This window comes from Carassius carassius, unplaced genomic scaffold, assembly GCF_963082965.1.
Source record: "Carassius carassius unplaced genomic scaffold, fCarCar2.1 SCAFFOLD_95, whole genome shotgun sequence".
Taxonomy (NCBI): Eukaryota; Metazoa; Chordata; class Actinopteri; order Cypriniformes; family Cyprinidae; genus Carassius; species Carassius carassius.
Window position 1 is genome coordinate 12,112 of NW_026774998.1, and position 27,882 is coordinate 39,993.

General features: G+C 41.8%; 1 protein-coding gene across 2 annotated transcripts in view; it reads left to right on the top strand.

Moving 5' to 3' along the window:
- The window catches only part of LOC132134043 (inactive dipeptidyl peptidase 10-like), a 76,050-nt gene that overhangs the window by 11,989 nt on the left and 36,179 nt on the right, over positions 1-27,882 (top strand). The window contains exon 1 of one of the 2 annotated variants that reach the window (XM_059546919.1): positions 27,025-27,279. The exons of the other annotated variant lie outside the window; for it this stretch is intronic. Coding sequence (XP_059402902.1) covers positions 27,229-27,279 — 51 coding nt within the window. The 5' untranslated portion in view covers positions 27,025-27,228. Of the gene's footprint in view, positions 1-27,024; positions 27,280-27,882 lie in introns of those variants that run through there. 2 annotated transcript variants of the gene reach the window in all.

The following is a 27,882-nucleotide window of genomic DNA, read 5'->3' on the forward strand; positions in this document are numbered from 1 at the left end:
TCAAAATAATTCTGTCCAGAAAGGCATTTGAGGACCAGATAAGGACCTGCAAAACGGGCTTGAAAAGGGTTACTTACAAGTGGCAACAAAGCTAACACTTGGTCTCCACCCGATCCACTGCTCGTTTGTTAAACAACCTCTTCATCATACACTGTGACTTCCCCAGTTTTCTCTGAGCAATTGCTCGAGCCTCATACAGCCGATATCGAAAACAACTCACAAAATCCAACACATTTTGGGAGGGTTCAGAAGGAAACCAGTTGTCAGCTAAAACTGCAGTAGGACCACGAACTTCATGACCAAATACCAAGTCATTTGGACTAAATCCAATGCTCTCGAGTAACCTGTCGAACATAAGCAACCAAGGCAGCCCCTCCTCCCAATCAGACCCAAGCTCCACACAGTATGACCGTAACAAGGACTTCAGGGTCTGATGAAATCTCTCGAGTGCCCCTTGACTCTGAGGATGGTATGCACTGGAAACATTATGACTGATTTTCAGTTGTCGCAAAGCCTTCGCAAACTGACAGCTCATAAAATTAGAGCCCTGGTCAAACTGGATGACTCTAGGAATGCTAAATGTTGACAAAGGCAGTTAAAGCTTTGATAATGCATTTTGTATTGATGGACCCAACAGGATATACAGCTGGATACTGGGTAGATAGACACATAAATGTGAGTAGATATAAGTGACCAGATTTTGATCTAGGTAAAGGTCTTACGCAATCAATTTGCAAATACTCAAATGGTTTTGATATAGCTGGGATAGGTTGGAGAAGAGCCACAGGGATTTTCTGGTTTGGCTTACCAGTGAGTTGGCACACATGACAAGTTCTAATATGTTTAATAATTTTGCCACGTCTCTTTTTAAACCAGGCCAAAAGAACCTGCGTAGCAATCGATCATATGTTTTCCTCACCCCCATATGTCCAGCCACTCCATCATGAGCAAACCCGACCACAGACTGTCTGAATTTAAGAGGAACTACCACCTGAACATAAACCTTAGTAATGGGTTCAGATTCACTGACCCAACGTCTCAGCAACATCCCATCTTTTAGGAAGTAGCAAGAAGGTAACTGAGTCTCAATATCTCCCTCAATACAAATAATTGAGAACAAAGGTTTAAGTGTTATATCAGCTAACTGTTCTTGGATCAGGTTCTCTCTAGAGACATGAAAAATAGAGGATAAAAGATCCTCTGATACTTCTTTCTCCCGAGAGAAAAAATACTCAGAAAATAAATCTGATGATTCAGAAATGGTGTTATCTGCCAAGGTCATACCAAGTGGTTCTTTAACTATCCCTCCATCAATCTGATTTGATGGAACAAAACTACCTCCATCTACAGCATCCTCAGAATAAACGAGTAACGATTTCTCCACGGTTACCTCACTGTCAGGATGTAGATCAAGTTCACCTTCACACAGTCGGTCAGCTTTAAGTTGTTTTCCTCTGGCTCGGGTGACAGCACAGGAAGGAAACACATGGGGAAATCTCTTCCCACATTCATCAGGAACGTCTGCAGACATGGGTGTGGAAACAACAGCAGATGGTACAGATTTTGATGTTCCCCAGACATTTCCCCGAGCAAGATCGTTCCCCAGGATAAAAGAAACCCCTGGCACAGGAAGGGAAGACCGTATTCCAACAATTACATCACCAGATCAGAAGTAAGATGTACCTTGTGTAAGGGAACTTTTAAGGTCATTTCTATCCCTCTAATTAACACATCCTTCCCAGTCGCAGTCTGAGCGGAAAGTGGAAGATCTCCCTCTAGCAGAAATGATTGAGAAGCTCCAGTGTCTCTCAGAATCTTCAAATAAACTATTCCTTGTCCTGGCAAAGACACACTACCGTTAGTAATAAATGGAGCATACTCTGTATAATTATCTCCAACATCTACCTGATGCGAGAGCCCGTTCCTAATCTCAAAATTCTGTTGGTGCAGCGGTTCAAGTCCAACCAATCCAACTGGCTTAGCAGACTTCTTTAAAGCATTACATTCGGAGATTTTATGTCCTACCTTGTGACAGTAAAAGCAGATCACTTTACCTTTTTTCTCTGATAAATTCTGACTCGCCACAGGGGGCACACCTGACACCGTATTTGATGTACTCACTGGAGGCGTCCACAGATTCAGAGACAACCTTCTACTCTGATCACCTGAACCTCTATCAGGAAAAGAAACTCTGTGAGTCAGAACAAATTCATCAGCCAACACAGCTGCATCAGCTAATGTAAGAGCCTTCTGCTCTTTCAAATAAGTAGACACAGACCGTGGTACACAATTCTTCTACAAGCATTAACTCCCTTAACTGGTTAAAGGTTTCTACTTTCTGAGACTGACACCACCTTGTAAACGTAACCTCTTTTTCCCCGAGCAAATTCAACATAGGTTTGTCTTTCAGGTTTTTTATAACCCCGAAATCGTTGGGGATAAGCCTCCGGTACTAACTCATAGGCTCTCAAAATGGCTATTTTGACCCGTTTAAAATCTACACTCTTCTTCAGAAAGAGAAGAAAACACCTCCTGAGCCTTCCCTGTCAAAACACAATGCAGAAGCAGAGTCCAGTCCTCTTCTGGCCACTTTAGAGAAGCAACCCTTTGAAGATGGGCAAAATACTTGTCCACATCACGTTCACAAAACGGGGGAACCATCTTAATGTTTCGACCCACGTCAAAAGAAGAATGCACAACCTGAACGGATTTTGAAGCTTCAGCTTTTTTTACTTCCAGTTCAAGTTCAAGCTTCCTCATCTCATGCTGCCGATATTCACGTTCACTTTCACGTGCATACTCTAACTTTTTCAGCTAAAACTGTGTAAGCTCACGCTCCTGTTCAAGCTCTAATTTTTAGTTATTTAATAGTTTTTCCCCCATTCCCTATCTAAGGTTTTAGTACCTTCAAACGATATTCTCAGTTTCAAACTGTGTTTGTTTCTCTATAGACATTAAATGTCTGGTACTGGTACCAATATTGTTCCTGTTGTACATTAATGATCTGTGCTATGTATCGCCTAAACTTAAATTTATATTATTTGCCGACGACACCACAATCTTATACTCAGGAAAAAACCTTCAGCTAATTGTGAATGAGATCACAGTGTAGTTAAGGAGAAAACTTAAAAAATGGTTCAATCAAAACAAATTATCATTAAATATAATGAAAACAAAAGTGATGTTATTTGGTAAACGTAAGGAGGATGTACAGTTTCAAATCAAAATTAACAAAGAAACAATATTAGCTGGAGACCACAAATAAACAGCATACGTACTAAATTAGCAAAAAATATTGCAATTATGGGCAAGTGTAGATATCTATTGGACCAACAAGCTCTCCTTATCTTGTACTATTCGCTTATACTACCTTACCTCAGTTACTGCACGGAGATTTGGGGAAATACCTACAGTAGCAATCTAGAGACTGTATTTAAACTACAAAAAAAGCTATTAGGATAGTGCACAACGTTGATTTCAGGGACCATACCAACACACTGTTTATAAAATCTAACCTTCTAAAACTTGAAGATTTAATAAAACTAAAAGTGCTTTTAATTGTATTTAAAGCTAGAGCTAACCAACTTCCTAGCAACATCCAACAATTATTCACCAACAGAGAAGGCGGATATAATTTGCAGAGAACGCTTAATTTTAAGGTGCAGTGTGTTCGTACTACCCTCAGGAGCCAATGTGTCACTCGAAGAGGTGTGAACTTATGGAATGATTTAAAGGATGAATTAAAAAGTGCTGTAAATGTTCATCAATTTAAAAAACAATTTAAGATAAGTATCTTAAGGCAATATGTCAAATGTAATCACTAAGCAGGATTTCTGTCACTATCTATTAAAATGAGTATAATATATCATATCGTGCTGATACAACTACTGTCACCAATGTCTCCACATGATCTGTCATAATTAAAATGAGGAAATTGAGTTAAAATAATGCTGTTTATTACCATTGTCATTACTATCACGACACACAATAGACAAAAGAGAATTAGGGAAGACGAGACATGGACCCGTCGGGTGACTCCTCCAGACTGGCTCATGAAACATCATCTTTTTAAATGCATCACACAGCAAAGGTTATAAACATCGCCCGCTAAGACAATTATTTAGGGTAGCTGGGCGGGCCTGCTGGATGGGGCCGAGATCCACTTCCAACGAGCCCATGCCCTGGCTTTTTAAGGCACAACACAAGACAGGGTACACATCATCATCATCATCAAAATGAATGCTGTAAATGTACACCCAGTTGCTATGGAGATGATAATAACAAGGTAATAACAAGACAAAATATGTATAAGAAAAAATGGTTCTACACAATAGTGTTAGTAATGTGATACTATTGAATCTAATACTTGAATTATAGAATTGATAAAAATTATAATGAACATATGGTTAACCAAAAATTACTATAATAATAATAATAATAATAATAGAAAGAAGTGAATAATGTGGAGACTGGTCATGTCAGTTGTGCCAGTTATGATTGTTTTTTGTTAACAGTGGGTGTAAATTTTCTAGTAGTATACAGGATTCTGTATTAATGTTATCCTTCACGACATAATGCCTTATGGAAGATACTTATTAATGCAGATGTAGTCATGCTGCTTGTACAATAGATGTATCCTGTAACTCAAACACAGTTTGTACAGTTATCCCTATACGCTTGTGACAATATACATTGGATGTGGAATGTAGCTACAAGCTCTAACCATTTCAAATGCTGCAATTTGTAACGTCCATATTACTGATAGTATGGTTGGAAATGTAACTCATAAACAGGTGCACGCTCGTGGTGATGTGTGCCTGGGTATGAAAATGATATACTTGAATTTTGCACATTTTATGGTAACCTTATCAATGTAATATATATTGTTAAATGCAGTGTTATTTATTGAGTTACAATTGGGAATACAAATGTGAAATCCATGGGTACTGAGAGTATTGTACATAGGGGTAGGCGCATATAAGCTTCCTTGCGTCAGCCTACTCCTTTTGAGCTTCCATTACTGTGTAAGTTTATGACTTCTGTAACAACCATGATTTTGAACAGCTCAAATAAACTAAACTAAACTAAATCTGTTTCAAGTGGATGCACTACCCCACCAAAACTAGCTTCATCTCCTGCTACCAGAATTCCTTTCGCTATCAACTGGCTTTTAACAAATCCTCCTTGCGCTTCTTATCATTGCTAGTCAAAATGATCGCTTGACTCTCTGCGACTTCTAAAAGTTGTTCTTTGGTGCACCCAATCTGATAAAACACTTCCAAACCAATGTCAGAAAGCACAAATGATTATTCAATTAATACCCATCTCAATCCACTATAACACTAGAAACATCATAAAGATCAAGTGAATTAATAAGCCCAAGACATAAATCCTGCTTTTATTATTCAAATTAATAACACAGACATTAATCACACTTAACGTCACTGCAACAATTTCAGTGTTAAGGAGGATGATAAATGCACAATTTTAATAGGAATATAAGCTATCACTTTAAAAAAAAAAAAAAAAAAAAAAAAAGGAAGTCGTGGCCTAATGGTTAGAGAGTCGGACTCCCAATCGAAAGGTTGTGAGTTCGAGTCCCGGTCCGGCAGGAATTGTGGGTGGGGGGAGTGCATGTACAGTTCTCTCTCCACCTTCAATACCACGACTTAGGTGCCCTTGAGCAAGGCATCGAACCCCCAACTGCTCTCCGGGCGCCGCAGCATAAATGGCTGCCCACTGCTCCGGGTGTGTGCTCACAGTGTGTGTGTGTGTGTTCACTGCTCTGTGTGTGTGCATTTCGGATGGGTTAAATGCAGAGCACAAATTCTGAGTATGGGTCACCATACTTGGCTGAATGTCACTTCACTTTCACTTTCACTTTCAGCTCTGCATAACCACTCAATACAGTGCTAATTTACTTCAGTAAACCATCGGTCATACTCATTAGGTTACAACGGCTGTTTCAAATTTATTTGCTTCATCGATCAACTCTATTGTCCCCAACAGAAGATCGTCATGTAAACTAATTAAATTTTATAATTGTAACCGGTCTACACAATCATCTACTTCCTATATAAATTGGCAACTTAAACCACACACGAAAACATGCTCTTTGTAATAAAATTAAACAAATCAGGGAGAAATATAAAGTACTCACCAGGATTTCAATCAGCTTTACATCTCCGATATACCTGCCTGTTGAAACTATATCCTAGCTAGTCTTCAAAGGACTGCTGGGCTCGAGGCGACTTGAAACGCTGAACCTCGTAACAACCATACTCCAAATGAGTTCAGCTGCGCGAGAAGCGTACCCCCACCCAGGATTTCCTTCAGAAAACTCCAGATAAAATACAAATCAAAATCAACAAAGCAACAAACAGTGTTCCGATGGAAGGACTGCTCGCACACAGCCCAGCTGAAAACACTCTACTAACCGGAGTGAAAATGGACTCTTACAGAAATCCTGAAGAGACAAAAATACTCCCTCAGAAAAAAAATCTCGAACAAGGCCCCATTTTTATGTTACGGCTGGCTCGTACACCGCAACATAAAAGAGGCAGACAACAAATTCTTTAACAATAAAGCAAATGATTATCAAACCAAATAAACACTAAAAAAAAACCCTACGTCTAGGGGAAAAATAGAACACACGCGTGTGGTTATTAAATAAACAAATAGCAAAGGGATGATTAATTAAGGATGGCTGAAGCGAAACAGTCGTTCCGAAGCTTTGCGAGATCCCGAAGCGCAGATGTGTCGAAACACTGATCCGAAGCGTGATTCGAAACACCCATGTCACGTGACTATGACCAAACGAAGCCTCGAAGTGTTTCACTAATTGTTTCATCAGGTGTGGTCCGCCGAATCAGCGTTTGATTGGAACGGTCGGGAACAGACCACACAATCGCACATCTGTATAAAAGTGAAATAAACGCATTTTGACCTCGTGGGTTTTTGTGAGAGGAGTTTGACTTTGAGATAGCGGATTTTTGGTGATATAGTGACATAGTGCGATTTGATTAGTTATAGGCAATTTAGACTTACATTTAAATTTACACAACACATTGACTGAGAGGCTAGAGACAGACAGAGTATACATATAGTGACACATTAATAGATACATAGATATAAATATATATAGACAGCTAGATTAATAGATAGATACATATATAGATAGATTACAGATACATATATAAATACATATATTATAGATAGATACATATATAGATAGATTATAGATACATATATAAATACATATATTATAGATAGATACATATATAGATACATAGATTATAGATACATATCTAGATACATAGATCGATTCATATATAGATAGATAGATTTGGATAGATAGATAAAATGGAAGCTCCCCAGAAGAGATGCCGTACATCTGTGGTGTGGGAGCATTTCCATTTAGAAACCCCAAATAAAGTGAGATGTGTGTATTGTGATCGGCAGCTAGCCTACTGCAACAATACATCATCCATGATGCGCCATTTGAGGAGCACTCATCCTGCCATTTTGCAGGGTGCAGAGGATGGCATTCCCCCTGTACCTAGGCCTGCTACTGACACTGCTGGGCCATCTAAGCAAGGTATGCATTGTTTGGGATATAATTATAATTGAAATATAATTACAACCTTTTGGGACACTGTTTATAAAGTTTATAAGTTGTATAAAGCACTGATTATAAACACTGGAAGGTTTCCAAATAATGAACCAGTAGGCTATACTTTTAATAGATGTGCACTAATTGAAGCTGTATTTTTCCAATGTATTTGTCTGAAAGTATGTTTTGTCTTCTCTTTTAAAAGTCAGACAGAGGGAATTGGATGAGGCTCTTATAAACATGGTGGTGAAGGATCTGCAGCCCTTCACCATCGTGGACGATGAGGGATTCAGGGCATTTGTGAACAAGCTTGATCCAAGCTATGTCCTCCCATCCCGGAAGGTGCTTAAAATAATGGTCAGCGAAAAGTACAGCAAAGCCAAGGAGAAGACAATGGAGGACCTACAAAAGGCCGAATTTGTTAGCCTTACAGCTGACATGTGGTCCTCCATTAATATGGATGGATATCTTGGTGTGACTTGCCATTACATATCACCAGAGGCAAAAATGGCAACTGTTGTACTGGGTGTAAGGAGGTTTTACCAAACCCACACAGCCCAGCATCTCATGGAGGCTAAAGCCTTGCTAATGGCTGAGTGGGGAATAACCTCCAAAGTTCAGTGCATGGTGACTGACAATGCATCTAACATGATCCTAAGTGCCCAGCTACTCCACCTTCGCCATGTCCCATGTTTTGCTCATAATTTAAATTTGATTGTGAAAAAGGCACTAGATCAAACCCCAGTCATTAATGAAATACGCCAGAAGGCCAGAAAGATAGTGGGGCTGTTCAGATCCAGCTGCAAAGCAAAGGACAAGCTTGTGGAGATGCAGAGCTTGATGGGAAGACCAACTCTGAAACTGATACAGGAGGTTGACACGAGATGGAACAGCACATTTGACATGCTACAGCGCTTGTATGACCAACGTGAACCAGTGGCTGCTGCACTTTCCAACTTAAACAATGATACTGCTCCCCTGACAAGTATTGATTATGACATTATTGAACAATCATTGTCAATACTGCAACCATTCAAACTCGCAACAACAGAGATGTCAGAGGAAAAGAGAGTGTCTGCTTCAAAGCTTATACCACTGTACAGGATGTTGCAGCACAAGCTTGCACAGAAAAAAGGAAATGCAACACAGGAATCAACTGTTCAATTAGGTAGGCCACAATGACCATACTACCCATGTGATTGGCCATAACTGTCATATTATTGTCATTATTATAAATATGTGTTTCTCCTGTTTTGGCTCATAGGCTCACATCTGCAAGAAGGTCTGCACTCCAGATGTGGAGGTTATGAGAGTTTTAGAGCCTTGGCACTGGCTACACTGCTGGACCCAAGGTTCAAAAATGTGGCATTTGGAAATGCTGCCAAAGCCCAGGAAGCTGAAAAGCATATCACACTGGAGTGTGCTTCACTGATGCGTTCAAACACAAATCCTGGTGAGCAGTTTCAGTCTGTGTTATGTTATGTAATCTGAATCATGTAATATAATATATCCTTCATATATGCCGTCAGTTTAGGATTTGTTACTAATTGCTGTTTTCATTTTTATTCAGACCCAGAAATGTCAACATCACACCCATCATCATCACCATCAACATCAACACCAGTAGAAACACAGGACAGTTTATGGGAACTTTTTGATACTCGCATCCATCAAACCAAGATGATACACAATGCTACAGCTGATGCCACAGTGGAAGTGAAAAAATACATCAACGATGCGTATTTGCCCAGAACTCATGATCCACTAACTTACTGGAAAGAGAGAGCAGTAATCTTTCCTCATTTGTATGTCCTTGCAAAAAAATATCTTTGTATGCCAGCAACAAGTGTCCCTTGTGAGAGGATTTTTTCAAAGGCTGGAGAAATTATCTGTAAAAAAAGAAGTAGGCTAAGTCCTTCCACAGCAGATAAATTAATATTTTTGAATAAAAATCTCTAAAAAAGTGAGACATTGTGGCTTGATTTCTTTTATTAATATTCATTTTTCATGACCAAAATAACATTATGCACAGTGAGGAGCCTATAGGTTACAAGCTTCACATATTAGAACATTATAATAATAAAAAAACAACACATTTTTTTAATGGCTCGTCAAGGTTGTTTCAGATCAACACCTGCAAGTGACCACTAGGTGTCACCGTTGAGACGGGTGTCGGATTGATTCGAAGCCTCGAAACAATATGGCACATTTGGTTCAACTGTTTCATTGGTTCACGAGGCCTCGATTTTGCCATCACTATGATTAATACGAAAAAAAAAAAATGTACAAATGACAAAGTTGGGAGAAGTGAGGGCGAAGCGAGCCTCCTCACATTTCAAGTCACCGGTCTTTATACTCTGGGTTAGTTAGCCGAGGATTGAATACACCTGTTGCCCAATTAACATCTGCACTGTGTAGCAGAGCCAGCAAGGGCAAACAGGCAGGCATAACATATATATATATATATATATATGTTCATACACAGCTTGAGTAGCAAGATTGTATTCAGTTTTAACTATTTCCTCCATTCTGTATTTTTGGGTGAGAATTACATCTCATCTCGACATGAATGCAAGCATAGTTGATCTGATGTGTGAGAGTGGAAAAATAATATTTAATTATTCATTGCTAATTAGAATGAGTAACTAAAACAATACCTTAAAAATTAAAAGATGGAGGTTTTTGAGATCAGATATTTTTTAAACCGGTAAACTTCTATGAAGTTTTTAGTCTAAGGATCCAGTAAATGAATGTGTACAAACAGTAAGTTCAAAACCACTCTAATAAAGAGAAAACTCAACCGATTTCATCAGAGATTGTGGAGAGTCACGTCCAGAAGTATTCTTCAGTGTATATATTTGGCTTAAAGCAGGAGTGTGTTATAATGGACGCTGGCTGAAGCCTGAAGGTGCTGTAGATCATGTGCTGGTCATGTACTGATTCTGAATGGACTCATATAGTAGCCTGTACAATCGGGTCAAGGTAGCGTCTTCCTGTGGTCCTGTATGATATCACAGCTTGACTGGTGCCAAATTGTATTAAAAATTCTCTAAAAATTATTTTTATTTTATTTTTTGCATATATAAATTGTAAAATGTGTATTGGGTTACTATTTTCAAGTCACTGTATGCCATGGGAGAAACAGCGAGTCAAACATATGTTTAGACCTGCACAATTCTCAACAAATTGATTACATTTCTTTATTTTATTTTTTTTGGTAGGGCTCATCAACCTGTATTGAAATGGTCATGATAGTCCTGGATCAACATTAGTGAATCTACCCTGTATTGAAATGATGACGATAGCAATTATCAAAATATTGATTACAATCAGATTCAAAAAGCAATTGTTCTACTGTTTTTTTAAATGTCATATACTTTTTGCACAGTTTATTTGGACTAAAATCATAGCAATCTGTTTTAAAGTCCTGGAATTTATTGAAATTTTTAAACATTGTTATAACATTTGATTAAATATTAAATGTGTATTTGTTTGTAAAGGTATGAGAGAAATGAGATTTTTAGGGGTTAAAGTAAGCTTAGCTATTAGCTAAACGGCACATGGCTGTTGTATGTATGTTCAGAGTTGCATTACATTATGCCATTTAAGTGTTTTATTTTACAAAGAGTGACATTTACATTTAAGTGACATTTACAAAGTCAAAATACATTTACAGACAGAGAGACCGAGTGATAGACAGACTGATAGACAGACAGACTGACTGATAGACAGACAGACCGAGTGATAGACAGACTGATAGACAGACAGACTGATGGACCGACTAATAGACAGACAGACCAAGTGTCACGATTATTAGATGGAGTGCCCATGAACTTCATTAGAGGGCACTCCACTCAGGACCATTCCACCCATCAACCACCAGATGTCACTTGGACACTAGCACCTCTCATACTGTTGCACCACACCCGAACTACATTACCCATGAGTCACTGCATCACAATCACCCTGCCACACCTGCACCTCATTCATCAGCCAATTTCCTTGCCACACCTGCACCTCATTTACACACACACATAAAAGCAGCACACTCACTCTCACTCAATGCGAAGTCTTGTTTAGCCAGTCTGACATTTCCGAGCATTTTCCCTGTGTTTATTATTCCTGTGTTTTGACCTTTGGACTGTTTATTCCGACTCTGATTCTCCGCTGCCTGTCTCGATCCCTGCTTGTTTCTGATTACGATTCTGGTTATCCCTGACACACCTGACGCCATTCCTGATTTCTGCCTGTTTGACCATTCTTTAATAAAATGCTGCATATGGATCCGAACGCCTCCGACTCCTTGTTACACCAAGTGATAGACAGACTGATAGAAAGACATACAGACGCAGTGCTGTAGTTGTGTCTGAAGAAGTGGCTATATTCTTCATTTGTAGCCCGTTTTTAAGCGGCCCAGCAAAGGATGAATGCCTGTGTTGTAAACAGTGATGTAACACTACAGGTGCATCTAAAAAAAATAGTTGGGGTCACTTCATCTACAACGATATCGTTGACTTGATTGCAAATAAATGCACAGACATTATTTAACTGAACAGAGATGGCATCACTGAATTCAATGATGAACTGCCTTTAACTGTCATTTTGAATTGAATTTTAATTTATTTTTTATTTGATCAGGGACAATGCACAAAAAAAACAGTCTAAAAAGAAGAGATGTCATGTGCCAGGTTATAGCAAAAAATACTAATTTCATCATTTCAATATGGTGTAGATTTCCTAATGCTGATCCAGGACTATCGTCATCATTTCAATACGGGGTAGATTCGCTAATGTTGATCCAGGACTATCGTCGTCATTTCAATATGGGGTAGATTCGCTAATGTTGATCCAGGACTATCGTCATTATTTCAATACGGGGTAGATTCGCTAATGTTGATCCACGACCATCATGACCATTTCAATACAGGGTAGATTCACTAATGTTGATCCAGGACCATCATGACCATTTCAATACAGGGTAGATTCACTTATGTTGATCCAGGACCATCATGACCATTCCAATACAGGGTAGATTCACTAATGTTGATCCAGGACCATCATGACCATTTCAATACGGTGAAGGTTCAATAATGTTGATCCAGGACTATTGTCATCATTTCAATATGGGGTAGATTTGCTAATGCTGATCCAGGACTATCGTCATCATTTCAATACGGGGTAGATTCGCTAATGTTGATCCAGGACTATCGTCGTCATTTCAATATGGGGTAGATTCGCTAATGTTGATCCAGGACTATCGTCATTATTTCAATACGGGGTAGATTCGCTAATGTTGATCCAGGACCATTGTGACCATTTCAATACGGGGTAGATTCGCTAATGTTGATCCAGGACCATCATGACCATTTCAATACGGGGTAGATTCACTAATGTTGATCCAGGACCATCATAACCATTCCAATACGGGGTAGATTCGCTAATGTTGATCCAGGACCATCATGACCATTTCAATACAGGGTAGATTCACTAATGTTAATCCAGGACCATCATGACCATTCCAATACGGGGTAGATATGCTAATGTTGATCCAGGACCATCATGACCATTTCAATACTGGGTAGATTCACTAATGTTGATCCAGGACCATCATGACCATTCCAATACGGGGTAGATTCGCTAATGTTGATCCAGGACCATCATGACCATTTCAATACAGGGTAGATTCACTAATGTTGATCCAGGACCATCATGACCATTTCAATATGGGGTAGATTCACTAATGTTGATCCAGGACCATCATGACCATTTCAATACGGGGTAGATTCGCTAATGTTGATCCAGGACCATCATGACCATTCGAATACAGGGTAGATTCACTAATGTTGATCCAGGACCATCATGACCATTCCAATACGGGGTAGATTCACTAATGTTGATCCAGGACCATCATGACCATTCCAATACGGGGTAGATTCGCTAATGTTGATCCAGGACCATCATGACCATTTCAATACAGGGTAGATTCACTAATGTTGATCCAGGACCATCATGACCATTCCAATACAGGGTAGATTCACTAATGTTGATCCAGGACCATCATGACCATTTCAATACGGGGTAGATTCAATCATGTTGATCCAGGACTATCGTCATCATTTCAATATGGTGTAGATTTCCTAATGCTGATCCAGGACTATCGTCATCATTTCAATACGGGGTAGATTCGCTAATGTTGATCCAGGACTATCGTCGTCATTTCAATATGGGGTAGATTCGCTAATGTTGATCCAGGACTATCGTCATTATTTCAATACGGGGTAGATTCGCTAATGTTGATCCACGACCATCATGACCATTTCAATACAGGGTAGATTCACTAATGTTGATCCAGGACTATCATGACCATTTCAATACAGGGTAGATTCACTAATGTTGATCCAGGACCATCATGACCATTCCAATACAGGGTAGATTCACTAATGTTGATCCAGGGCCATCATGACCATTTCAATACGGTGAAGGTTCAATAATGTTGATCCAGGACTATCGTCATCATTTCAATATGGGGTAGATTTGCTAATGCTGATCCAGGACTATCGTCATCATTTCAATACGGGGTAGATTCGCTAATGTTGATCCAGGACTATCGTCGTCATTTCAATATGGGGTAGATTCGCTAATGTTGATCCAGGACTATCGTCATTATTTCAATACGGGGTAGATTCGCTAATGTTGATCCAGGACCATTGTGACCATTTCAATACGAGGTAGATTCGCTAATGTTGATCCAGGACCATCATGACCATTTCAATACGGGGTAGATACGCTAATGTTGATCCAGGACCATTGTGACCATTTCAATATGGCGTAGATTCACTAATGTTGATCCAGGACCATCATGACCATTTCAATACAGGGTAGATTCGTACAGAATGAAATATTTTTAAAAAAAATAATTCTGATGGTTATGACTTACAGCTTAAATTCAGTATCTCAGACAATTACAAATTATGTTTGAGCTTGATTAGTTTGATTCATTTTGAGTATAAATACTGGGTACAGTTTAAAACATGCAACCACAATTATGGGAAAGACTACTGACTTGACAGTTGTACAGAAGACAATCATCAAAACCCTCCACAAGGAGGGTAAGCCAAGAAAGGTAATCGCTGAAAGGGCTGCCAGTTCACAGAGTACTGTATCAAAATATATTCATGGACAGTTGACTGGAAGGAAGAAGTGTGGTAGGAAAAGGTGCACAAACAACAGGGATGACCACAGCATTGGGAAGATTGTCAGGAAAAGCCGATTCAAGAACTTGGGAGAGCTTCACAAGGAGTGGACTGAAGCCGGAGCCAGCGCATCAAGAGTCACCACACTCAGACATCTTCAGGAAAGAGCTACAGCTGTCACATTCATAGAACAAGACACTCCTGAACAACACTCCTGTCTGTCTGTCTATCACTCTGTCTGTCTGTCTATCAGTCTGTCTATCACTCGGTCTGTCTGTCTATCAGTCTGTCTGTCTGTCTGTCCATCAGTCTGTCTATCACTCGGTCTGTCTATCATTCTGTCCATCAGTCTGTCTGTCTATCAGTCTGTCCATCAGTCTGTCTATCTGTATTTCTATCAGTCTGTCTATCACTTGGTCTGTCTGTATCAGTCTGTCTATCACTCGGTCTGCCTGTCTATCAGTCTGCCCATCAGTCTGTCTATCACTCGGTCTGTCTGTCTATCAGTCTGTCCATCAGTCTGTCTGTCTATCAGTCTGTCCATCAGTGTGTCTGTCTTTCTATCAGTCTGTCTATCACTTGGTCTGTCTGTCTATCAGTCTGTCTGTCTATCAGTCAGTCCATCACTCGGTCTGTCTGTCTATCAGTCTGTCCATCAGTCTGTCTGTCTTTCTATCAGTCTGTCTATCACTCGGTCTGTCTGTCTATCAGTCTGTCTATCACTCTGTCTGTCTGTCTATCAGTCGGTCCATCACTCGGTCTTTCTGTCTATCACTCGGTCTGTCTGTCCATCAGTCTGTCTATCAGTCTGTCCATCAGTCTGTCTGTCTGTCTGTCTATCAGTCTGTCCATTAGTCTGTCTGTCTGTTTATCAGTCTGTCCATCAGTCTGTCTATCAGTCTGTCCATCAGTCTGTCTGTCTGTCTGTCTTTCTATCAGTCTGTCTATCACTTAGTCTGTCTGTCTATCAGTCTGTCTATCACTCGGTCTGTCTGTCTATCAGTCTGTCCATCAGTCAGTCTGTCTATCAGTCTGTCCATCAGTCTGTCTGTCTGTCTATCAGTATGTCTGTCTGTCTGTCTTTCTATCAGTCTATCTATCACTCTGTCTGTCTGTCTATCAGTCTGTCTGTCTATCAGTCGGTCCATCACTCGGTCTGTCTGTCTATCAGTCTGTCTGTCTATCAGTCTGTCCATCAGTCTGTCTGTCTGTCTATCAGTCTGTCCATCAGTCGGTCTGTTTGTCTATCAGTCTGTCCATCAGTCTGTCTGTCTTTCTATCAGTCTGTCTATCACTCGCTCTGTCTGTCTATCAGTCTGTCTATTACTCGGCCTGTCTGTCTATCAGTCTGTCCATCAGTCTGTCTATCACTTGGTCTGTCTGTCTCTCAGTCTGTCCATCACTCGGTCTGCAGGGATGACCACAGCATTGGGAAGATTGTCAGGAAAAGCCGATTCAAGAACTTGGGAGAGCTTCACAAGAAGTGGACTGAAGCCGGAGCCAGCGCATCAAGAGTCACCACACTCAGACATCTTCAGGAAAGAGCTACAGCTGTCACATTCATAGAACAAGACACTCCTGAACAACACTCCTGTCTGTCTGTCTATCACTCTGTCTGTCTGTCTATCAGTCTGTCTATCACTCGGTCTGTCTGTCTATCAGTCTGTCTGTCTGTCTGTCCATCAGTCTGTCTATCACTCGGTCTGTCTATCATTCTGTCCATCAGTCTGTCTGTCTGTCTGTCTATCAGTCTGTCCATCAGTCTGTCTATCTGTATTTCTATCAGTCTGTCTATCACTTGGTCTGTCTGTATCAGTCTGTCTATCACTCGGTCTGCCTGTCTATCAGTCTGCCCATCAGTCTGTCTATCACTCGGTCTGTCTGTCTATCAGTCTGTCCATCAGTGTGTCTGTCTTTCTATCAGTCTGTCTATCACTTGGTCTGTCTGTCTATCAGTCTGTCTGTCTATCAGTCGGTCCATCACTCGGTCTGTCTGTCTATCAGTCTGTCTGTCTATCAGTCTGTCCATCAGTCTGTCTGTCTTTCTATCAGTCTGTCTATCACTCGGTCTGTCTGTCTATCAGTCTGTCTATCACTCTGTCTGTCTGTCTATCAGTCGGTCCATCACTCGGTCTTTCTGTCTATCACTCGGTCTGTCTGTCCATCAGTCTGTCTATCAGTCTGTCCATCAGTCTGTCTGTCTGTCTGTCTATCAGTCTGTCCATTAGTCTGTCTGTCTGTTTATCAGTCTGTCCATCAGTCTGTCTATCAGTCTGTCCATCAGTCTGTCTGTCTGTCTGTCTTTCTATCAGTCTGTCTATCACTTAGTCTGTCTGTCTATCAGTCTGTCTGTCTATCAGTCTGTCCATCAGTCAGTCTGTCTATCAGTCTGTCCATCAGTCTGTCTGTCTGTCTGTCTATCAGTATGTCTGTCTGTCTGTCTTTCTATCAGTCTATCTATCACTCTGTCTGTCTGTCTATCAGTCTGTCTGTCTATCAGTCGGTCCATCACTCGGTCTGTCTGTCTATCAGTCTGTCTGTCTATCAGTCTGTCCATCAGTCTGTCTGTCTGTCTATCAGTCTGTCCATCAGTCGGTCTGTTTGTCTATCAGTCTGTCCATCAGTCTGTCTGTCTTTCTATCAGTCTGTCTATCACTCGCTCTGTCTGTCTATCAGTCTGTCTATCACTCGGCCTGTCTGTCTATCAGTCTGTCCATCAGTCTGTCTATCACTCGGTCTGTCTATCATTCTGTCCATCAGTCTGTCTGTCTGTCTGTCTATCAGTCTGTCCATCAGTCTGTCTATCTGTATTTCTATCAGTCTGTCTATCACTTGGTCTGTCTGTATCAGTCTGTCTATCACTCGGTCTGCCTGTCTATCAGTCTGCCCATCAGTCTGTCTATCACTCGGTCTGTCTGTCTATCAGTCTGTCCATCAGTCTGTCTGTCTATCAGTCTGTCCATCAGTGTGTCTGTCTTTCTATCAGTCTGTCTATCACTTGGTCTGTCTGTCTATCAGTCTGTCTGTCTATCAGTCGGTCCATCACTCGGTCTGTCTGTCTATCAGTCTGTCTGTCTATCAGTCTGTCCATCAGTCTGTCTGTCTTTCTATCAGTCTGTCTATCACTCGGTCTGTCTGTCTATCAGTCTGTCTATCACTCTGTCTGTCTGTCTATCAGTCGGTCCATCACTTGGTCTTTCTGTCTATCACTCGGTCTGTCTGTCCATCAGTCTGTCTATCAGTCTGTCCATCAGTCTGTCTGTCTGTCTGTCTATCAGTCTGTCCATTAGTCTGTCTGTCTGTTTATCAGTCTGTCCATCAGTCTGTCTATCAGTCTGTCCATCAGTCTGTCTGTCTGTCTGTCTTTCTATCAGTCTGTCTATCACTTAGTCTGTCTGTCTATCAGTCTGTCTGTCTATCAGTCTGTCCATCAGTCAGTCTGTCTATCAGTCTGTCCATCAGTCTGTCTGTCTGTCTGTCTATCAGTATGTCTGTCTGTCTGTCTTTCTATCAGTCTATCTATCACTCTGTCTGTCTGTCTATCAGTCTGTCTGTCTATCAGTCGGTCCATCACTCGGTCTGTCTGTCTATCAGTCTGTCTGTCTATCAGTCTGTCCATCAGTCTGTCTGTCTGTCTATCAGTCTGTCCATCAGTCGGTCTGTTTGTCTATCAGTCTGTCCATCAGTCTGTCTCTCTTTCTATCAGTCTGTCTATCACTCGCTCTGTCTGTCTATCAGTCTGTCTATCACTCGGCCTGTCTGTCTATCAGTCTGTCCATCAGTCTGTCTATCACTCGGTCTGTCTATCATTCTGTCCATCAGTCTGTCTGTCTGTCTGTCTATCAGTCTGTCCATCAGTCTGTCTATCTGTATTTCTATCAGTCTGTCTATCACTTGGTCTGTCTGTATCAGTCTGTCTATCACTCGGTCTGCCTGTCTATCAGTCTGCCCATCAGTCTGTCTATCACTCGGTCTGTCTGTCTATCAGTCTGTCCATCAGTCTGTCTGTCTATCAGTCTGTCCATCAGTGTGTCTGTCTTTCTATCAGTCTGTCTATCACTTGGTCTGTCTGTCTATCAGTCTGTCTGTCTATCAGTCGGTCCATCACTCGGTCTGTCTGTCTATCAGTCTGTCTGTCTATCAGTCTGTCCATCAGTCTGTCTGTCTTTCTATCAGTCTGTCTATCACTCGGTCTGTCTGTCTATCAGTCTGTCTATCACTCTGTCTGTCTGTCTATCAGTCGGTCCATCACTCGGTCTTTCTGTCTATCACTCGGTCTGTCTGTCCATCAGTCTGTCTATCAGTCTGTCCATCAGTCTGTCTGTCTGTCTGTCTGTCTGTCTGTCTATCAGTCTGTCCATTAGTCTGTCTGTCTGTTTATCAGTCTGTCCATCAGTCTGTCTATCAGTCTGTCCATCAGTCTGTCTGTCTGTCTGTCTTTCAATCAGTCTGTCTATCACTTAGTCTGTCTGTCTATCAGTCTGTCTATCCCTCGGTCTGTCTGTCTATCAGTCTGTCCATCAGTCAGTCTGTCTATCAGTCTGTCCATCAGTCTGTCTGTCTGTCTATCAGTATGTCTGTCTGTCTGTCTTTCTATCAGTCTATCTATCACTCTGTCTGTCTGTCTATCAGTCTGTCTGTCTATCAGTCTGTCCATCAGTCTGTCTGTCTGTCTATCAGTCTGACCATCAGTCGGTCTGTTTGTCTATCAGTCTGTCCATCAGTCTGTCTGTCTTTCTATCAGTCTGTCTATCACTCGCTCTGTCTGTCTATCAGTCTGTCTATCACTCGGCCTGTCTGTCTATCAGTCTGTCCATCAGTCTGTCTATCACTTGGTCTGTCTGTCTATCAGTCTGTCCATCACTCGGTCTGCAGGGATGACCACAGCATTGGGAAGATTGTCAAGGAAAAGCCGATTCAAGAACTTGGGAGAGCTTCACAAGAAGTGGACTGAAGCCGGAGCCAGCGCATCAAGAGTCACCACACTCAGACATCTTCAGGAAAGAGCTACAGCTGTCACATTCATAGAACAAGACACTCCTGAACAACACTCCTGTCTGTCTGTCTATCACTCTGTCTGTCTGTCTATCAGTCTGTCTATCACTCGGTCTGTCTGTCTATCAGTCTGTCTGTCTGTCTGTCCATCAGTCTGTCTATCACTCGGTCTGTCTATCATTCTGTCCATCAGTCTGTCTGTCTGTCTGTCTATCAGTCTGTCCATCAGTCTGTCTATCTGTATTTCTATCAGTCTGTCTATCACTTGGTCTGTCTGTATCAGTCTGTCTATCACTCGGTCTGCCTGTCTATCAGTCTGCCCATCAGTCTGTCTATCACTCGGTCTGTCTGTCTATCAGTCTGTCCATCAGTCTGTCTGTCTATCAGTCTGTCCATCAGTGTGTCTGTCTTTCTATCAGTCTGTCTATCACTTGGTCTGTCTGTCTATCAGTCTGTCTGTCTATCAGTCGGTCCATCACTCGGTCTGTCTGTCTATCAGTCTGTCTGTCTATCAGTCTGTCCATCAGTCTGTCTGTCTTTCTATCAGTCTGTCTATCACTCGGTCTGTCTGTCTATCAGTCTGTCTATCACTCTGTCTGTCTGTCTATCAGTCGGTCCATCACTCGGTCTTTCTGTCTATCACTCGGTCTGTCTGTCCATCAGTCTGTCTATCAGTCTGTCCATCAGTCTGTCTGTCTGTCTGTCTATCAGTCTGTCCATTAGTCTGTCTGTCTGTTTATCAGTCTGTCCATCAGTCTGTCTATCAGTCTGTCCATCAGTCTGTCTGTCTGTCTGTCTTTCTATCAGTCTGTCTATCACTTAGTCTGTCTGTCTATCAGTCTGTCTGTCTATCAGTCTGTCCATCAGTCAGTCTGTCTATCAGTCTGTCCATCAGTCAGTCTGTCTATCAGTCTGTCCATCAGTCTGTCTGTCTGTCTATCAGTATGTCTGTCTGTCTGTTTTTCTATCAGTCTATCTATCACTCTGTCTGTCTGTCTATCAGTCTGTCTGTCTATCAGTCGGTCCATCACTTGGTCTGTCTGTCTATCAGTCTGTCTGTCTATCAGTCTGTCCATCAGTCTGTCTGTCTGTCTATCAGTCTTTCCATCAGTCGGTCTGTTTGTCTATCAGTCTGTCCATCAGTCTGTCTGTCTTTCTATCAGTCTGTCTATCACTCGCTCTGTCTGTCTATCAGTCTGTCTATCACTCGGCCTGTCTGTCTATCAGTCTGTCCATCAGTCTGTCTATCACTTGGTCTGTCTGTCTATCAGTCTGTCCATCACTCTGTCTGTCTGTCTATCACTCTGTCTGTCTGTCTATCAGTCGGTTCATCACTCGGTCTGTCTGTCTATCACTCGGTCTGTCTGTCTATAAGTCTGTCTATAACTCGGTCTGTCTGTCTATCAGTCTGTCCATCACTCTGTCTGTCTGTCTATCAGTCTGTCTATCACTCGGTCAAGTCAAGTCAAGTCACCTTTATTTATATAGCGCTTTAAACAAAATACATTGCGTCAAAGCAACTGAACAACATTCATTAGGAAAACAGTGTGTCAATAGGGCCTATAACATCTACCTGTCCAGGGACTGCGGGTGGAAATTAGCATTTTTTGCTATAACCTGGCACATGACATCTCTTCTTTTTAGACTAATGTTTTTTTTGTGCATTGTCCCTGATCAAATAAAAAATAAATTCAAATTCAATTCAAAATGACAGTTAAAGGCATTTCATCATTGAATTCAGTGATGTCATCTCTGTTCAGTTAAATAATGTCTGTGCATTTATTTGCAATCAAGTCAACGATATCGCTGTAGATAAAGTGACCCCAACTATTTTTTTTAGATGCACCTGTAGTGTTACATCACTGTTTATAACACAGGCATTCATCCTTTGCTGGGCCGCTTAAAAACGTGCTACAAATGAAGAGTATAGCCTCTTCTTCAGACACAACTACAGCACTGCGTCTGTATGTCTGTCTATCAGTCTGTCTGTCTGTCTTTCTATCAGTCTGTCTATCACTCGGTCTGTCTGTCTATCACTTGGTCTGTCTGTCTATCAGTCAGTCTGTCTGTCTATCAGTCTGTCCATCACTCGGTCTGTCTGTCTATCACTCTGTCTGTCTGTCTATCAGTCTGTCTATCACTCGGTCTGTCTGTCTGTCTATCAGTCTGTCTGTCTGTCTATCACTCGGTCTGTCTGTCTATCAGTCTGTCTATCACTCAGTCTGTCTATCAGTCTGTCTATCACTCGGTCTGTCTGTCTATCAGTCTGTCTGTCTGTCTATCAGTCTGTCTGTCTATCACTCGGTCTGTATGTCTATCAGTCGGTCCATCACTCGGTCTGTCTGTCTATCAGTCTGTCTGTCTGTCTATCACTCTGTCTGTCTATCAGTCTGTCTATCACTTGGTCTGTCTGTCTATCAGTCTGTCTGTCCATCAGTCTGTCTTTCACTCGGTCTGTCTGTCTATCAGTCTGCCCATCAGTCTGTCTGTCTATCAGTCTGTCCATCAGTCTGTCTGTCTGTCTATCAGTCGGTCCATCACTCGGTCTTTCTGTCTATCACTCGGTCTGTCTGTCCATCAGTCTGTCTATCAGTCTGTCCATCAGTCTGTCTGTCTGTCTGTCTATCAGTCTGTCCATTAGTCTGTCTGTCTGTTTATCAGTCTGTCCATCAGTCTGTTTATCAGTCTGTCCATCAGTCTGTCTGTCTGTCTGTCTGTCTTTCTATCAGTCTGTCTATCACTTGGTCTGTCTGTCTATCAGTCTGTCTATCACTCGGTCTGTCTGTCTATCAGTCTGTCCATCAGTCAGTCAGTCTATCAGTCTGTCCATCAGTCTGTCTGTCTGTCTATCAGTATGTCTGTCTGTCTTTCTATCAGTCTATCTATCACTCTGTCTGTCTGTCTATCAGTCTGTCTGTCTATCAGTCGGTCCATCACTCGGTCTGTCTGTCTATCAGTCTGTCTGTCTATCAGTCTGTCCATCAGTCTGTCTGTCTGTCTATCAGTCTGTCCATCAGTCGGTCTGTTTGTCTATCAGTCTGTCCATCAGTCTGTCTGTCTTTCTATCAGTCTGTCTATCACTCGCTCTGTCTGTCTATCAGTCTGTCTATCACTCGGCCTGTCTGTCTATCAGTCTGTCCATCAGTCTGTCTATCACTTGGTCTGTCTGTCTATCAGTCTGTCCATCACTCTGTCTGTCTGTCTATCACTCTGTCTGTCTGTCTATCAGTCGGTTCATCACTCGGTCTGTCTGTCTATCACTCGGTCTGTCTGTCTATAAGTCTGTCTATAACTCGTCTGTCTGTCTATCAGTCTGTCCATCACTCTGTCTGTCTGTCTATCAGTCTGTCTATCACTCGGTCAAGTCAAGTCAAGTCACCTTTATTTATATAGCGCTTTAAACAAAATACATTGCGTCAAAGCAACTGAACAACATTCATTAGGAAAACAGTGTGTCAATAGGGCCTATAACATCTACCTGTCCAGGGACTGCGGGTGGAAATTAGCATTTTTTGCTATAACCTGGCACATGACATCTCTTCTTTTTAGAGTAATGTTTTTTTTGTGCATTGTCCCTGATCAAATAAAAAATAAATTCAAATTCAATTCAAAATGACAGTTAAAGGCATTTCATCATTGAATTCAGTGATGTCATCTCTGTTCAGTTAAATAATGTCTGTGCATTTATTTGCAATCAAGTCAACGATATCGCTGTAGATAAAGTGACCCCAACTATTTTTTTTAGATGCACCTGTAGTGTTACATCACTGTTTATAACACAGGCATTCATCCTTTGCTGGGCCGCTTAAAAACGGGCTACAAATGAAGAGTATAGCCACTTCTTCAGACACAACTACAGCACTGCGTCTGTATGTCTGTCTATCAGTCTGTCTGTCTGTCTTTCTATCAGTCTGTCTATCACTTGGTCTGTCTGTCTATTAGTCGGTCCATCAGTCGGTCTGTCTATCAGTCTGTCTATCACTCGGTCTGTCTGTCTATCACTTGGTCTGTCTGTCTATCAGTCAGTCTGTCTGTCTTTCAGTCTGTCCATCACTCGGTCTGTCTGTCTATCACTCTGTCTGTCTGTCTATCAGTCTGTCTATCACTCTGTCTGTCTGTCTGTCTATCAGTCTGTCTGTCTGTCTATCACTCGGTCTGTCTGTCTATCAGTCTGTCTATCACTCAGTCTGTCTATCAGTCTGTCTATCACTCGGTCTGTCTGTCTATCAGTCTGTCTGTCTGTCTGTCTATCAGTCTGTCTGTCTATCACTCGGTCTGTCTGTCTATCAGTCGGTCCATCACTCGGTCTGTCTGTCTATCAGTCTGTCTGTCTGTCTATCACTCTGTCTGTCTATCAGTCTGTCTATCACTTGGTCTGTCTGTCTATCAGTCTGTCTGTCCATCAGTCTGTCTTTCACTCGGTCTGTCTGTCTATCAGTCTGTCCATCAGTCTGTCTGTCTATCAGTCTGTCCATCAGTCTGTCTGTCTGTCTATCAGTCTGTCCATCAGTCTGTCTTTCTATCAGTCTGTCTATCACTCGGTCTGTCTGTCTATCAGTCTGTCTATCACTCGGTCTGTCTGTCTGTCTGTCTGTCTGTCTGTCTGTCTTGCATTTATTTGCAATCAAGTCAACGATATCGCTGTAGATAAAGTGACCCCAACTATTTTTTTTAGATGCACCTGTAGTGTTACATCACTGTTTATAACACAGGCATTCATCCTTTGCTGGGCCGCTTAAAAACGGGCTACAAATGAAGAGTATAGCCACTTCTTCAGACACAACTACAGCACTGCGTCTGTATGTCTGTCTATCAGTCTGTCTGTCTGTCTTTCTATCAGTCTGTCTATCACTTGGTCTGTCTGTCTATTAGTCGGTCCATCAGTCGGTCTGTCTATCAGTCTGTCTATCACTCGGTCTGTCTGTCTATCACTTGGTCTGTCTGTCTATCAGTCAGTCTGTCTGTCTTTCAGTCTGTCCATCACTCGGTCTGTCTGTCTATCACTCTGTCTGTCTGTCTATCAGTCTGTCTATCACTCTGTCTGTCTGTCTGTCTATCAGTCTGTCTGTCTGTCTATCACTCGGTCTGTCTGTCTATCAGTCTGTCTATCACTCAGTCTGTCTATCAGTCTGTCTATCACTCGGTCTGTCTGTCTATCAGTCTGTCTGTCTGTCTGTCTATCAGTCTGTCTGTCTATCACTCGGTCTGTCTGTCTATCAGTCGGTCCATCACTCGGTCTGTCTGTCTATCAGTCTGTCTGTCTGTCTATCACTCTGTCTGTCTATCAGTCTGTCTATCACTTGGTCTGTCTGTCTATCAGTCTGTCTGTCCATCAGTCTGTCTTTCACTCGGTCTGTCTGTCTATCAGTCTGTCCATCAGTCTGTCTGTCTATCAGTCTGTCCATCAGTCTGTCTGTCTGTCTATCAGTCTGTCCATCAGTCTGTCTTTCTATCAGTCTGTCTATCACTCGGTCTGTCTGTCTATCAGTCTGTCTATCACTCGGTCTGTCTGTCTATCAGTCGGTCCATCACTCAGTCTGTCTGTCTGTCTGTCTGTCTGTCCATCAGTCTGTCTCTCTATCAGTCTGTCTGTCTGTCTATCAGTCTGTCCATCAGTCTGTCTATCACTCGGTCTGTCTGTCTATCAGTCTGTCTATCACTCGGTCTATCTGTCTATCAGTCTGTCTGTCTGTCTATCAGTCTGTCTATCACTCGGTCTATCTGTCTATCAGTCTGTCTGTCTATCACTCGGTCTGTCTGTCTATCAGTCTGTCTGTCTATCACTCGGTCTGTCTGTCTATCAGTCTGTCTGTCTATCACTCGATCTGTCTGTCTATCAGTCTATCTGTCTGTCTATCAGTCTGTCTATCACTCGGTCTGTCTGTCTGTCTATCACTCGGTCTGTTTTTCTATCAGTCTGTCTATCAGTCAAGTCAAGTCAAGTCACCTTTATTTATATAGCGCTTTAAATAAAATACATTGAGTCAAAGCAACTGAACAAAATTCATTAGGAAAACAGTGTGTCAATAATGCAAAATGATAGTTAAAGGCAGTTCATTATTGAATTCAGTGATGTCATCTCTGTTCAGTTAAATAGTGTCTGTGCATTTATTTGCAATCAAGTCAACGATATTGCTGTAGATGAAGTGACCCCAACTAAGCAAGCCAGAGGCGACAGCGGCAAGGAACCGAAACTCCATCGGTGACAGAATGGAGAAAAAAACCTTGGGAGAAACCAGGCTCAGTTGGGGACCAGTTCTCCTCTGACCAGACAAAACCAGTAGTTCAATTCCAGACTGCAGCAAAGTCAGATTGTGCAGAAGAATCATCTGTTTTCTGTGGTCTAGTCCTGGTGCTCCTCTGAGACAAGGTCTTTACAGGGGATCTGTATCTGGGGCTCTAGTTGTCCTGGTCTCCGCTGTCTTTCAGGGATGTAGAGGTCCTTTCTAGGTGCCGCTCCACCATCTGGTCTGGATACGTACTGGATCCGGGTGACTGCAGTGACCCTCTGATCTGGATACAGACTTGATCTGGTGGCTACGGTGACCTCGGAATAAGAGAGAAACAGACAAATATTAGCGTAGATGCCATTCTTCTAATGATGTAGCAAGTACATAGGGTGTTATGGGAAGTGTTTCCGGTTCCGGTTTACCTAATTAATGCAGCCTAAAAATCCTTTAACGGATTTGGATAATAAAAGCATATTAGTATGTTATGTGTATGCCAGGTTAAAGAGATGGGTCTTTAATCTAGATTTAAACTGCAAGAGTGTGTCTGCCTCCCGAACAATGTTAGGTAGGTTATTACAGAGTTTAGGCGCCAAATAGGAAAAGGATCTGCTGCCTGCAGTTGATTTTGATATTCTAGGTATTATCAAATTGCCTGAGTTTTGAGAATGCAGCGGACGTAGAGGATTATAATGTAAAAGGAGCTCATTCAAATACTGAGGTGCTAAACCATTCAGGGCTTTATAGGTAATAAGCAATATTTTAAAATCTATGCGATGCTTGATAGGGAGCCAGTGCAGTGTTGACAGGACCGGGCTAATATGGTCATACTTCCTGGTTCTAGTAAGAACTCTTGCTGCTGCAGTCTGTCTATCACTCTGTCTGTCTGACTATCAGTCTGTCTATCAGTCTGTCTGTCTGTCTATCAGTTTGTCTATCAGTCTGTGTGTCTTTCTATCAGTCTGTCAGTCGGTCTGTCGGTGGTGTCGGGATCGCGCTTCAGCCCGCCCCTCCAGCGCAGCATCAGTCCACTCCTCGTTCGCAGCGGTTTATATTCGGTCAGAGTCAGGGCACCGTTCAGATCGATCAGAATCAGCTCGCGCTGCGGTGGAATGAGAAAGACCCTGCTCGGTCACGGACGCTAGCGGTGACACACCGGGGTTTGTTTTGGGGATTTCTCAGCGGCATCTGAAGCGGAATCATGACGGCCACCAAAGAGCAGCAAAGCCAGAGACCGAATCCGCAGGAAGAGGTAACAAACGGCATCTTCTCGCGTTACACGGTGCTTTTTCTTCTCGTTAGGGACCTATTTTTCCAGAATCCAGTGAGTATCGCGCGCACACCAACCCAACGCCCGCGCCCTTCATGACATCACCGGTTTAACTGCAGAAAAAATATCAAACATTTCTGCTGTCGTGTTTCTTCATCACCGGTCAGTCATTATTCGGTTTCTGCTCGTGATCGTTATTGAGATGGCCTCGCGCGCGCCCGTGTCTGTGTACCTGTCCATTCGCGGGAGCGCGCTGATGAAGATATCTGTCAATAACTAATGGTTCGCTATTTCTCTGACAGAACCGAGAAAACCTGCTGCATGTTCATCAAACCTGCGTTAGACGAGGTGATGGTGCTAGTTCTCTCATCGTGTGTTTTAGTTTGAGATCTCCATCTATCTGCTCTGTCACTATTGGGTTCATCTTCGATCATTTCAAAAGACAGACGACACAATTAAGGGACAGATAGATTTTGACTCTTAAAATGATATCATAACATCTGAATGTTTAATGCTTATTTGAAAATTAACTTATTTTTTTTCTTTCTTTTTTTTTGTAGCATTTGTTTTACAGTTTTTCTCAGC